The sequence below is a fragment of the Nothoprocta perdicaria genome, unplaced genomic scaffold, assembly GCF_003342845.1.
Source record: "Nothoprocta perdicaria isolate Ctin4 unplaced genomic scaffold, notPer1 scaffold_105, whole genome shotgun sequence".
Classification (NCBI taxonomy): Eukaryota; Metazoa; Chordata; class Aves; order Tinamiformes; family Tinamidae; genus Nothoprocta; species Nothoprocta perdicaria.
Genome location: NW_020454150.1, coordinates 1,246,441 through 1,258,953, shown reverse-complemented (window position 1 = coordinate 1,258,953; position 12,513 = coordinate 1,246,441). Strand labels below are relative to the sequence as shown.

At 45.2% G+C, this 12,513-nt stretch overlaps 1 protein-coding gene across 1 annotated transcript; it reads right to left on the bottom strand.

Annotated features, from left to right (window-relative positions):
• Positions 1-4,556: 4,556 nt before the first annotated feature.
• Positions 4,557-11,908, bottom strand: LOC112951733 (dual specificity protein phosphatase 13-like). Its single transcript, XM_026044497.1, has 3 exons — positions 11,718-11,908; positions 10,772-10,992; positions 4,557-4,771 (listed from the first exon to the last, which is right to left on the bottom strand). Exons 1-3 carry the CDS (start codon positions 11,906-11,908, stop codon positions 4,557-4,559), a joined length of 627 nt encoding a protein of 208 aa, XP_025900282.1.
• Between the last annotated feature and the right edge of the window lie 605 nt (positions 11,909-12,513).

The window sequence follows — 12,513 nt, the reverse complement described above, 5'->3', positions numbered from 1 at the left end:
TGATGAATGGCTAAAAATAGATATGATAGGAAAATATAAACWGACAAACAGCATCTAGCATAACAATAACTTCATAATCATGCAACTGTTGCCAACTGGAGATGAGAGACATGGCATGAAAATGAGCTTTTGTTTTGCACATCTGAAAGTTAAAGGAGTCAGAGTGGAAACAGATGTTCTCTGAAACAATGTGTCAGAATAATTCTAGTAACAGCCAATTGTCACCAGAGCTGAGCAAATAATTCCTAGCTAGCTGGTTGCTGGCTGACGTTTTTCCAGTGATGAGGAGAGTTGCATTGGTTTTCTTTTCCTTTTTTTTTTTCTCCCCATCATAAGCTGTTGTGGTTTTTTGCTGTTTCTGAAATGTCCATATTTCTCACTTTTACCATTCTATGCCTTTGAATTTTTTGAGGTTTCCTAAAAATTATTGATCTTCCAAAAACAATCTTAGATTTGGACGATCATTTCCATTGTAAATTCTTGGGACTAGCTCATTAATGATATTTAATCCTAGACACTTCAGATGCGTTGTTTACATAGGACTCATGGACCATCTACTAYTGTTCGGAAGGGTTTTACAGTGGGAGTGATCATGAGGGCAGGTCTTGGGTCCACTGAGTAGCAAAGGCAAAGACTGGCTGTTCCCAGTGCATCCCAGTCTGTGCTGGCTGCCTGTTGGGATGCACTGGGTGATGGGCAAAAAAGGGGATCTCATTGCAGCTAATGGAGGGCTCTACCCATTGACAGTTGATATTTTGGATTAGAGGAGACTCTGGTCATCTCTTAATGGAAGTGGACCAGTCAGTTCCTCTGAAATATGACTTGAATCTCRGACCTATTTTTAATTTTACCTGGAGTTTAATAACTGATATTTTTGTCAACTGACTGTATTTTTGCTCTGCAGATTTTTTATTGTGCTATGAAAATATTTGTATTTGTAATGATGTTTCCCTTGGGAWTTTTTTTTCTCTTCTGGGTAACTTCTCTCAGAGTGATTTTGAATCTAAGATTGAGGGAGATGRGATATCGTGCTTTGCAGTCTTCATATGGCAAGTTAGCTTTAAATGGTATTAAACRGACTTCATATTTTTCTGGTGCTATTTTCTTGCTAACTTGTTACCTTCTTGTCTGAAGAAGGGGGCARAGCTCAAGGATTTGTAACCAAGTCACTGTAACCTTTGTGGCTGAATGAGAAAGCAAAAGGAAAGCATTAAATGGGACATCACCTGGCAAAACCATGGAAGTTGCTTTGTGGGYGATGGCTACTGGTAAAGAAGCAAGGAAAAAGAAAAGGATGTTTTTAGAGTGTGAAGCAGAATGAGGTGGCTTGAACAGCCAGAATTAGATGACTGAGCATATGAAGATGTTGGGAGACTGAGTCAGAGGCAGGAGGAGGAGAGGGAGCCAGATCCTCAGTTAACATCACTGGGTATTTTTAGGAGCACTTCCTGAAAGCGCTCCCTGTGTATAGACAGGCAGGGTTCCAGGGGACAGCGCTGAGGGGGAGCAATATTATTCAATGATTCTTGTACCACAAATAGTGCCCTGCAAAGAGCAAATTGTCCGACTTCATTAGGACTGCATCCTTCTGCAGCAGATGGGGGGCTGGTTTCCAATGGTTGTAGCCTAAAGAAAACTTAAATGTTGAAAGCCTTGCAGGCTACAGCTTTCTGCTTGACTTAGCTTGTGAAGCTGCATATRCTCTTCTACCCAAAAAGTATCAAGCAGATTTGCAAAGCATAAAGTGATTCTCTCCACAGAAATGCTTGGCCTGGACTTATTATTGGGAATGCAAAAAGAGGAGAAATAACAGCTAGCAAGTAGACCTGATAGTGCTTTGAAAATCTGGAGGACAAGAGGGAGCTGGGCAGCCCTGAGCTAGATGTCAGTGTTAGATGGAAGAGGAGTCTCTGGATCCTGGCAGGCAGTGCCCAAGTCTGAACAGAAGTGGGAGCCACTGGTTGAATGAGAGCAATACAGTGTAATGTGGAAACAGGAGACTTGCTCGGGAGACCAAACCTGGCTCGTGCTTGCCCATGGGCACTCTGTGCTGCTTTGGCCACTGCACCCACAGTGCTTGCATGTGTGAACACAGAGGGACATGAACAAAAGCGCGGCCCTGTGAGGTGGTTGATTTAGGTTGGTCCCATGGCTTCATGCGCATCCCTTYGTGTCCCAGAGGCTGACGGCTTTGTCTTGCTCATGCTTGGCTTTTGAGCTTTCTCATCTAGTCTGATTCCAAGTCAGGTGCTTTGTGTAAGAGAAAGAGGGCCAAAACTATGGCTCAGGGAGGTCCCGTGGAAGGTTTGTCCGTGCTACAGCAATCCCAAAGCTACCTATGCCAAGAGCAACGTGTTGATGCATCTGCCGCAAGCCGGCTGGTGGGTGCTGCAGCAGAGCAGGGGCACGTGCTGCAGAGCCTGGCTTTGCTCCCCCAACTCATGGCGAGCAAACCTGACGGCTCCAGCGCCCAGCTGYCCCTTGCTGCCAGCCCCTGGAAGCTCTCCCTTGCTCCTCGGGCTGGGTAGGCAGCTTGCAGAGAGCCGGCAGCTCTGGAGGTGCAAACTGCAGCAAGCAATACCCTGAACCACCCCCATCACTGCTTTTATTTTCTTTTGATTCTAGGCATAATTTTAAGGGACTCCTGTTTACCCAAGCACAGGGGCAGTAAGTCCTCAGGATGTGTACATGTGGGTCAGGGTGGAGAAGCTGCTAGGAGCTGAAGCAGGGAAACTGGTCCTGCAATGGTTACCAGGCCGATGCTGGGGCAAGGGTGGCTCCAGTCGCTTGGAGAACTTGCTCGTTTTAAATTCCATCCTGCAGTCATGGATGTTCCCAGGCGTGGAATTTGCTGGGAATTATGACCTGAGGTGCTGAGATTTTGGACCAGGGTGTTTCATATGCCCCTTGTGCTTTAATACAGCGCCATTTGGCTTGGCATATAGCGAGTTCAAGGGAGTGGTTAATAAGGCAGCTGAAAAGGCTGCTCTCAAAACAGCTTCAGCATGGCCTGCAGTAATAAAAGCTCCCCACACAGGCCTATCTAAAGGAGACCCGAGTGCCAGGAGTGGTTCAGCTGCCATGATCATGGAAATCTAATCTCCTTGCTTTGGCAGCCCGTCAGGAGCCTGTGAAAGCTGCAACTTTGCTGACTTTTTTTTCTCTCTCTCTCCATCATTATCTCCATCATTAACTGTCACCTCCCTTCTGGCCACTTAGCCAGTCCCAAAGGATGGGATCCCTTCTGGAAGAAAGACCCATTCCTGTTCCCGCAGAGGAAATTGCTCTGTGGCATTGCTTGCTTTTCAGTTATTATTCTTATGAAAGTGGAAATACCACCTGAGTTTCTCTGTAGGCTCTACAGGGAAATCATGTTTCCATATTGCATTATGAGAAATGCAGTGAAAGTGCGCTGCGCTCAGTTAATTTTTTTAATGTATTGAGGCAAAAAAAAAAAAAACTTGAGAATGAGTATATATTTCTCTTTCTGTTCAACATCCACAGTGCTATAAATACAAACTGCATGGTACTTTCAAAACTGCAAGCCTTTAAGACCTCTCAAGGGAAAACATCACACCAAATTAATCTGCCGTCAAGTGGAAATTCTATATTGTTTGCATTTGCCAGTGTTCTGTATGTGGCTGTAATTGCACTGAAGCAAATATCTGCTTTGAGTTCTTCACAAGATTAAATGTGGCCAATTGGGCGTAAAAGAGTAATCGAAATGCAGAGCTGCTGCTTTGGGTTTGTTAAAGGCATTGCTCATTTTTGCTGCGACACGATGACACAGGATTCTGGCTTTCCTTTATAACGGGGAAATTTAGGGAATGTGCAAGCTCGGAGCAGACCGTTCCCGTCTCGCACTGCGAGCACCATACGGTGCCCTTTGCTCTGGGTGCGCCCTTGGCTTGCCTAAACATTGGAGACAACTTATTTTCCTCTGGTCAGCACTGTGAGGCTACCGTTTCATGATCTTTTTAAGGGTGAGCGTTTGCTGTGTCTGTGAGGCCACAAAGACGTGCATCAGTCCCGTGCAGTGGCAGCCTCCGTGGTTTGCAATGGAGAGAGCCCAAGGTCCGAGCTGGATCCTGCACCCGTGTCACCGTGTCTGGCCAAAGGAGAAAATCTGCCTACAAAACCCTCTGCCAGCTGCGTGGACATGTTAAAGTTTCTTTTAAAACCTCCCAGTTTCTCTTTCATTTTACTAGTTTAGCTGTTTTCCCTCTTGCCATATAAATGCAATTATAAGTAAATAAAAAGTCTTTCCTCGGGTTGGCTAAGCTGCCTTTTAATTCGGCCTGAGAACCGAATGGCTCCCTGCGCTATGGCAGCAGGTAGTTGAAGAACCAGGCCCAGGTGGGCAAAGTGGCCACTTCGAATTCTTCTTTATTTCATTTTCCTTCAATTAGTGGGCTTGTCCAAAAAATACACACCAGGCTTCTACCCAGCTTGCTCATGCTCAGCCAGTTCCAGAGGAGTTTCTCAGTGCAACCACAAAACAGTCCGGCCCAGCCTCGTGCTCCTGGGTCGGGTGGCAGGGACAGAACCCCGTGCAGCTAGAAGGTCCTCGCTCTTGCCCGTCTCTCCCTCCCTAACTGGAGGTCCAGCTCCCAGAGCTGCCTGAGGAAGCCGGAGTTGGGGCAGACGCCTCTGTGTGTGCGCACAGTCCGGATGGCGTCGGCGAGGGACATCTCTTCACAGATCATCAGGAAAGCAAGGACCAGCGTTGCCGATCGACTGATCCCCATTGCGCAGTGAACTAGCACTTTGCCTGGACAAAGGGGAGAGAGTGGGATGCGGTTAGGCTAGGATGCTGCCCCTGGAGTCCCTGCTCTGATTTGACATGGTAAATAATGCTGGCATGGGGTGTCCCAGCAAGGCTCTCCAGCTGGGAGAGCACCCCGGATGCTGTGCTGCTTGGGGACAGAACACTCAAATTGTGTCCCAGGATCTGTGGCTCGGTGTGTGATTTTGAGGGGGCTTAGTCCTAAGCCTGCTGCCAGGGCCCAAGCTCAAGGTAGCACAGCTGCACTGGGGTTTGCACGCAGGAAGGTCCTGCTGCACGAGGCAGCCTTGGCAAGTTGTCATCTTCCCTTCTGCACYAGGTGACCACTTGAAAAAATGGTTTATTAATTTCCTTGTGTTCCCCGAGGTCTSTGTGTGAGTTGTGCTGCTCAGTGGGAGCAATGTTGGAGTTTTCTGCGTGCCCTAAGCAAGTTCAGAGACCAGCTCCCGTCCTTCCTCCTTCCATCTGCCCTGCCTTTGCTATCCCTGCTGTAGTCGCCAGCAGAGGCAGCTGGAAAAAAGCGTTTCTGTATGATGACAACTTTCCACTTTTCTCTTGTTCGTCTTTGACTTATACTAGGAGGAGATAAATATCTCTTTTGAATGGTCTTATGTGAAATTAAAGGAAATCTCGTCAAAAGGATTGCTTTCAGATGGAAAAATCCAGGCTTTCCCACTGGACGTGACCAAAGAATGCATTCTGGTACTTGAAAACCTACGTCCTCTGAGCAAAGGCTTCAGCTTTCCCCAAAAGGAAAAAAAATATGTTTTGTTGAGAATTTTTTAATAAAAATATGTTCTGTCATTGTACTTATATAGCCATGTCTCAGAATTTTTAGCTTTGCTTGTCCTTTGCTGGTCTCTTCAGAGAGACCATGGCTCAGCAATTGRGCATTATCAAAGTGATTAGAATCAGATTTGAACTTTTGACCACCTCGTGAACAGTTTTGTATCCTATTAAGGCAGTTGAAAAGATTATGTATTTTTAGTATGAAATTTTCACAAACCCTCATTTTCACTGTAAGGCACAAGCTTGAAATTTTTACAGTTGAACAATACAATTTACATCTAGAAAAAGGTRAAAGCAGCAGCAAAAAGTTTGTGCTTTTTAAAATTTATTTTCTATTTGAGATGGGATAAAAGATCTCAGTTGCTGCTTTGCTGTAAAATGTAAAGAAGAGAAGAAAGAATGGCCAGGTATCTTTACAGTTTTCAGCATGAGCTCCTTGTTTTGTTTTGTGCTCACAGCATCTTAATTTCTCTRTTACCAGGGATCAAGACAAAAATATCCCTGTTGAATGATGATGCTAAATCCAGCCCAAACCCTGTGACTGATTGCCCCTGTCTCCCTGGGTGTTAATTCTGGATGCTTTGTGCACAGCTTTTCGTCTCAAAGCCCGTTTTGTTTGTGGCAGAGTATTTATTTAGCAACCGTTCCCATTCTGACTAATGATGATCACACAGGCACGTGCTCGGAGCGAGCAGGCATGTGGCATAAAAACCAGCAGGGCTGGGAAGTGCTGAAGCCCATGGTCTGTGTGACCCAGCTGCCCCTTGCTAATCCTGCCTTGGGAAACCTGAGCTCAGCCCCAGAGTCACATGTGTSTTCCGTAGAAATAAAGCGACAAATATAGTTTCCAAGGAAGCAGCAAAACCAGCTCTGGTGACAGCAGGCATGGCCTGGGCACTTAAACTTGGGGAGTAGGAGGAGTGTGGGTTTTGTTTGTTTGTGTTTTTAATGTAATGTCGGTGTTGCAAAATTCAAGGATCAAGGGGTTTCTACTTGTATCATATTTCTGTTGTATTCTTGAGGCCTTAATTCAGCATGCAGCACTGCCACTGCACTACTGCAGTGTCCCTGTGGGATGGGGGTATCCTGTGTTATCCTCCCTGGACAGGCACTACAGACCCCATGGTCAGGGAAACRCGAAGGAATCAGGAACACAACTTCTCCTTCAGAAATACTGGAGAAGGAATTAAGTCCCAAGGGCTGTTTGAAAGCCCATGCTTGGTCCTAATTGCAAGACAGTGGCAGGGACTGGGAAAATCCAGACACTCATCCTGATGTGCATCTCCAGTAACACAAACTGGGGACCAAGCCACTCGGGTATTCTTGGAGCCAGAAACACTTTTCCTTTGTCTGATAACTTCTAAACCAACAGTACGTTGTGCTTAATAAGAAAAAGAAATACGGATAGCTTGAAATGTATTGAGGTGGGATGGGAGAAAGAGAAATGTTGGCTTGGATTTGACTTTGAATCACTGAATAGTTTGAAACTCAACCTAAACTGTTCCAGAAATCTGACATGATGGTTGCCGTTTTGAACCACATCTTCATAAAATGTTTCTTTGCACCATCCAGGTGGAGTCTTCTGCCCTGGGAAACACTCAGCTCTGGAACTGAGGACAGAGCTTGTTTGTGGGTAAGGCTGCTGCTCTTCAACATGGCCTGCTGTGCTTGTGTGGGGGACACAGAACACAGAGCAAATGCCAGGTCTCTGCCTTTTTCAGAGGTTTAGAGATTTCAGAAGGTTAGGTTTCATCTAACCTTCTCTGAGAGGAGGAGGTGAAGGGGAACAAGATAACTGATTTTCTTCCCTGGTTCTCTGCACTTCAGGAGAGCCCTCCAAAAGCAGCAGCTAGAGTTGGGTGGTGTTTCAGCAAAAATCTGGCCAAGTCCCAATTATTGACCTCAGCTCTAATCTACGTAGCTCCCTAATACACTTGTTCCCACGAGGATGCAGGTTTATTATCTCTTTTAACCTTGCAATATCTGTACCACGATATTAGCTTTTGTTTCACTAGGCACAGAGGTTATGATAAATACTGTTAACGCTGACAGTAAAATGACTGTTTGTTGCAGATAAATCAGTCATGTGAAATGATTTAATTAATGTAAAATTGCTCTAATGAAAGCAGATTTGAATTTACTGTGTGATTATTTGTAGCAAACAAATTGAACGTTAAACTTGAGTCAGGAAACAAAAGCTGTGTTCCCATTTATCTGTTTAGAGGTTCAGACCCTCGTCCCAGCAGTCGCTGTAAATGGGTTAAGTGATGATCTGAAGGCAGGATGCTGAACTGCGCTTGAGCAGAGCCCAGAGCGTGCGTCCCACTCCAGCACAAATCCAGCACAAAGTCACACGAGTCRCTTGCAGGGCTGAGATGTGGGTGCCCAGGTCGTGTCGGGACCCAGCGCATCCCCGTGCTGCACAAGCATCAGCCCTCCAACTTGCCCTTGCTTCCTCGTCTTAATGTGCAGTCCAAGGAGAAGTTGGAGCCATCCCCAGTGCAAGGGCCGTGTTGCAACCTCCTCTCAGTGAGCGTGTAACAGGATCCCTTAGGAATAAGGAGGATTAGCCGAGAAGTGGGGGCACTTAGCTTCGGGCATTATTAAATCCTGCAGTTCTTACTTGAAACGTTGCTCTGCGCATCTCGAGCTACTCTTTGCCGAGGCAGACAATAACTGTCATCTGGCTGGGATTTGTGCAGAACAATAACACTTGGTTTTTAGCAACGGATTATGGATATTGTATCCAGCTCATGCCTGCTGTAACTTTACTGACATCAAAGGGTTTGCGCCAGGGATGAAGTTTGTACATTCAACTTTGTTGGCCAAATTCAAGTTGGGGAATTCAATGTTGTTGAACAAATTAGCCATTAAAGCAAAGAATATCTTATTGTCCTTTTGCTACTCATCATTAACTGAACTAAATGCCCTGAACTAGCCTTTACTTCCTTGCAGGATGGATTCAATTTGTCTTAAGACCAGGCCTCAGATCCACCACCCGGGTTGGCTGCCCCAGCTGCCCTAGCTGCCTTGAACCCAGCAGCACCTCTCTGCTGACCAGGAGACCTCGGCTGGGCCAGCAGGCTGCAGGGGTTTTCTAGCCCTTAGTGCATTTAACCATTTAGCCAGGTGCAGAGTCAATAGCATAGTTCTCTATTTATTAGTTGTCTCTGGACAGCTAGAGCCAAGCCTCTCATCTGTTCCAGTGAAGAGTGAGAAGAGAGAGATAATGCATGTTTTTAATCTGTTTTAAATCTGCTAGGACATAAATRGAGAAGCTCTCTATTTGCACATTTTTCCCTCTACATAATCTTAGTCTGAGGGTTTCCCTTCACTRGTCTTGAGTTTGCTTTTCCTCTCTCTCCTTTGCTAGATTTTATCAACCCCTGATGATTTGCAGTTAAATTTAGCTGTGTTCTGGACTAAAGCCTGGGATAAAGAGGATGGAAGCAGTCATGGAGAGGGTGAGATGCAGTCATTTACCACTGGGACCAGAACAGAAGCAGTGGCAGAAGGGAAAGGGCAGTCTGCCCAAAAACTAGCGGTTCTCAATGAGCAGAATATTAGTCTCYACTCCTCCGTTTGTCTTTGCTTGTGCCCTAGTATCCGAAATGTTAATTGCATTAAAAATAAATGCCCTGCATCACTGAAGACCTATTCTGGTCATTTAGGCTACAAATCTGAAATAAAACTATCCATGATGTATTCTGGGCTTTTTCTGGTGTTTTGCTTCAAGCATGATGGGAATAGCAATTTTTATTTTATTCTAATGAATATCTGATTCRTAGTGTTAAATATTAGTGCTCATATGGTCTTAACTTTAACTTATCATCCCAGGTGAACAAGATAATTTAATTCCATTCTTTTAGAAGAAAAGGAGATGTTGAAGTTGCTAGTAAAACAGCAGTCATCTTAAATGACTTCTCAGTCAYGCAGAAGTACCTCATTATAGCCTGAATTTAATATGAACAGGCCTCTTGTCATCTTGTATGATTTTTGTTTAGCATCATTGCTTATAATAAATGTAGATCTTTCTCTTCTTCTAAATGATGTGAGTGAAAATCCCCTCTGTATCTCATCCCTGCACGGGTCATGGGTATTTAGCTGCTAAATTTTTGTACCTCAGGAAATTACGCTTCCAGAACATCTTGTTTATATATTTCCAAACTGTTGCACTTTCCTTAAAATGATGAATGTCAGCAACAGCTGGACTGTATGTGATTGAATTTCACCTTTTCTCTATTCCCAGAACCTCTGCTTCCATATGGAGTTCAGTAAAGCAGTATCTAAGGGCACAGGAGTAGAGATAAATATGCACTCTAGCTGTGATGAGTTTGTTGTGTTTGTCTTGAGCCCTAACTCTACATTCCTAACTTTAAGTATTTGGGCATGCATCTGAACATTGGGCACAGAAGAATCTCTCTGAAAGTGCATTCTGTGCATCCTTCCCTGTTTAACTTTCAGAAAAAAAATCTTTTCAATGATCTTTTACAGTTTKCTTCCCTCACATGCCAAATAGAAAGATGATGTAACACATGAACTGCAGGAAGCCAACAGAAATGCGCAGTTTTCAAAGCAAGTGAACAGAAGCAAAAGGCACCAATTCTGCCCCCCTGCCTGTGCCCGTGGCAGACTCACATGCCCTAGCAGAGGCTGCTGGGTGAGTTAGGAGCCGTTTTGAGGGCTGCTGAGCGCAGTCTGCCCAGTGGTTCAGCACAGATGTTGGCTAGTGGCCTCACTGAGAGGCTCGGGATACATATGCATTGCTCCTGTGCTCRGAGTCTGCATCCTGCCTGCTGGACTGGGCTGCAGCCCCCTCTCCCAAGCCCTAAGACCTGAAGCAGAAACCCTTGTGAATCTCCACACTAACCAGGTTGCATCTGAAGAGGCACCTCGGGAGGTGAGATGATGCATGGCACGTCAGAGGGCTAGAAATAGACTTCTGAAGCAGCATGGCTCTGTTCCTAATCTTTCCTGAACAGGGTGGCGATTTCAGGAACAAGCTACTTTCCCTTTACAGCCTATGYCATCCACTTCCCTGAGGGAGTTCAGGAGGCAGGGGCAACCCTTCTTGGTTGGGGTATCTCCGTTTCCCCATAGCTGAACATGTTTGGCTTATGCTGAAGGCCCTTTGGTAATGCACCCTACTTGGTTCCTAGGCAGAAGGTACCTTGCATGCATAGATGGTCTAGTTACCTCTTGGAGTCTTCAGTGCTGCCCTTATGTATCGAGCAACTGGGTAGAAGTAAATGCTGAGGTTGAAGTTTGGGTTGTCCTCTGCTTCTATGCCGTAGTAATCTGCAGGCAGGTCTTTGTAGAACTTGGGTCCAGTGTCGATACGAAATCGCCCGGCAGCAGCATCCACAACGTGGGAGATGCCCATTCGGCTCAGCTGCGCTTTGTCACGAGCTAYGTACCTGGAAGCAGAAAGGGGAGTTATGTTCCCTCCTGACACTGCAGAACAAGCTGCTGATGGTGCCTGTGTGTTGAGGTGGTGTGAAGCCAGACTGGCTACTTTATGACAGGTCAGCTGGGTTCAGAGTGGTCGACCAAGATGTTTTGAAGACAGATGTGGCTCGAAGAAACTCAGTGTTTTTCCTCTCAATTGGAAGACAATAAAATGATACGGTATTTCTGTTATGGTTAGGCTATGAAATTTCTGCACAAGCCAACTGTCTTCCTGTTTGCTGCCCCACCAAGTCACCTCTGYTGGGTGGTCATCAGTTCAGGAGGTTGATGTTGTCTGGCAATACAAGGGGGAAAGAAAAAAAAAAGAAAAAGAAAGGCACGATCCTGTTCTACATAGTGCCAATATGCCTGTCTCAGCCACGCTGTGGTCCTGRCCAGGTTCTAATGATGTGGCACTCCTGTACTAGAGCAGGAACAGAGATATATTTTGGTCTTTTGGACCTTGCACCAAAACTAGACTTACTATGAGGCGTCCCCAAATCAGCACCTAATTCTCACTTAAAGGTTCTTTTCTTTATGGGTTAGGATCTTTTCTTTATARGAATATAAAGAATACACATAAAGGAAATATCCTTTATATTCCTTTCGTCCTATAAAGATTTTATAGGAGTAGGGAGAAGGGGCCAAAGTTAAGTGTTGTATGAAACACATTCAACCCTTTGCTTTCTCTTACAGATCTCCCACGTAAAGGTTTGGCCAAACTTCGTCCACGTGCCCCGTGGGATGTGAGCGTGTCCAGAGCAGGCGCCGCAGCTCCTCCAGGGAYGGTGCCTCGTAGCTGCTCTGGGCTCCTGTAGTCTGTCTCGAGGCACTTCTTATTTTGGGGCGCAGTAAGTCCCCTCTGCAGAGCGAATCCCAAGCCATCCTGAAAGGGGGAAAGCAGATGTTTATGACCAGCTTGAGACATTTCTGAGGTTGTCCTCTCTTCTCTCTCACAAAGTCGACTCACAATTACAGAAATAAGCTCTTCACAGCAAAGATTGTCTTTCTGTTTTGTGTTTATATACTTCATAAAGTGCCCCACTCTAGCACATGTGTTCTGCTTTTGAATSGAAAGAGATAATGTTATGGAATACCTATTATAAAACTCTAGGTACTCCATTGGTATAGAGAAACAGTTGTTAGTTTTGTACCGATGAGCTTTTCACATAGCCATGCAACCAAGAAATTGGGACTTGGTTAAACATTAGACTTGTATATTTTTTTTTTTCATTTGATCTGAGTGGAATAGAATTGATCATGCCACATTTTTTTTCCCTGGATGACTCCTAACTGGCAAGTCCAACAGGGAAAGCTCTGCAATGAGCATTCTGGTTCTTTCCAACGGTAGTTACCAACCATACTTGTCCTGATGAGAAATCTTCATAGTAAAAAGAATCTGTATAAGATACAGTGATTCTAGCTGCCTTCTGTGTAAGTGCTCGGACACTTTTTTTATAGGTTGTTTGATTTGCATTCCTCTCCTCTCT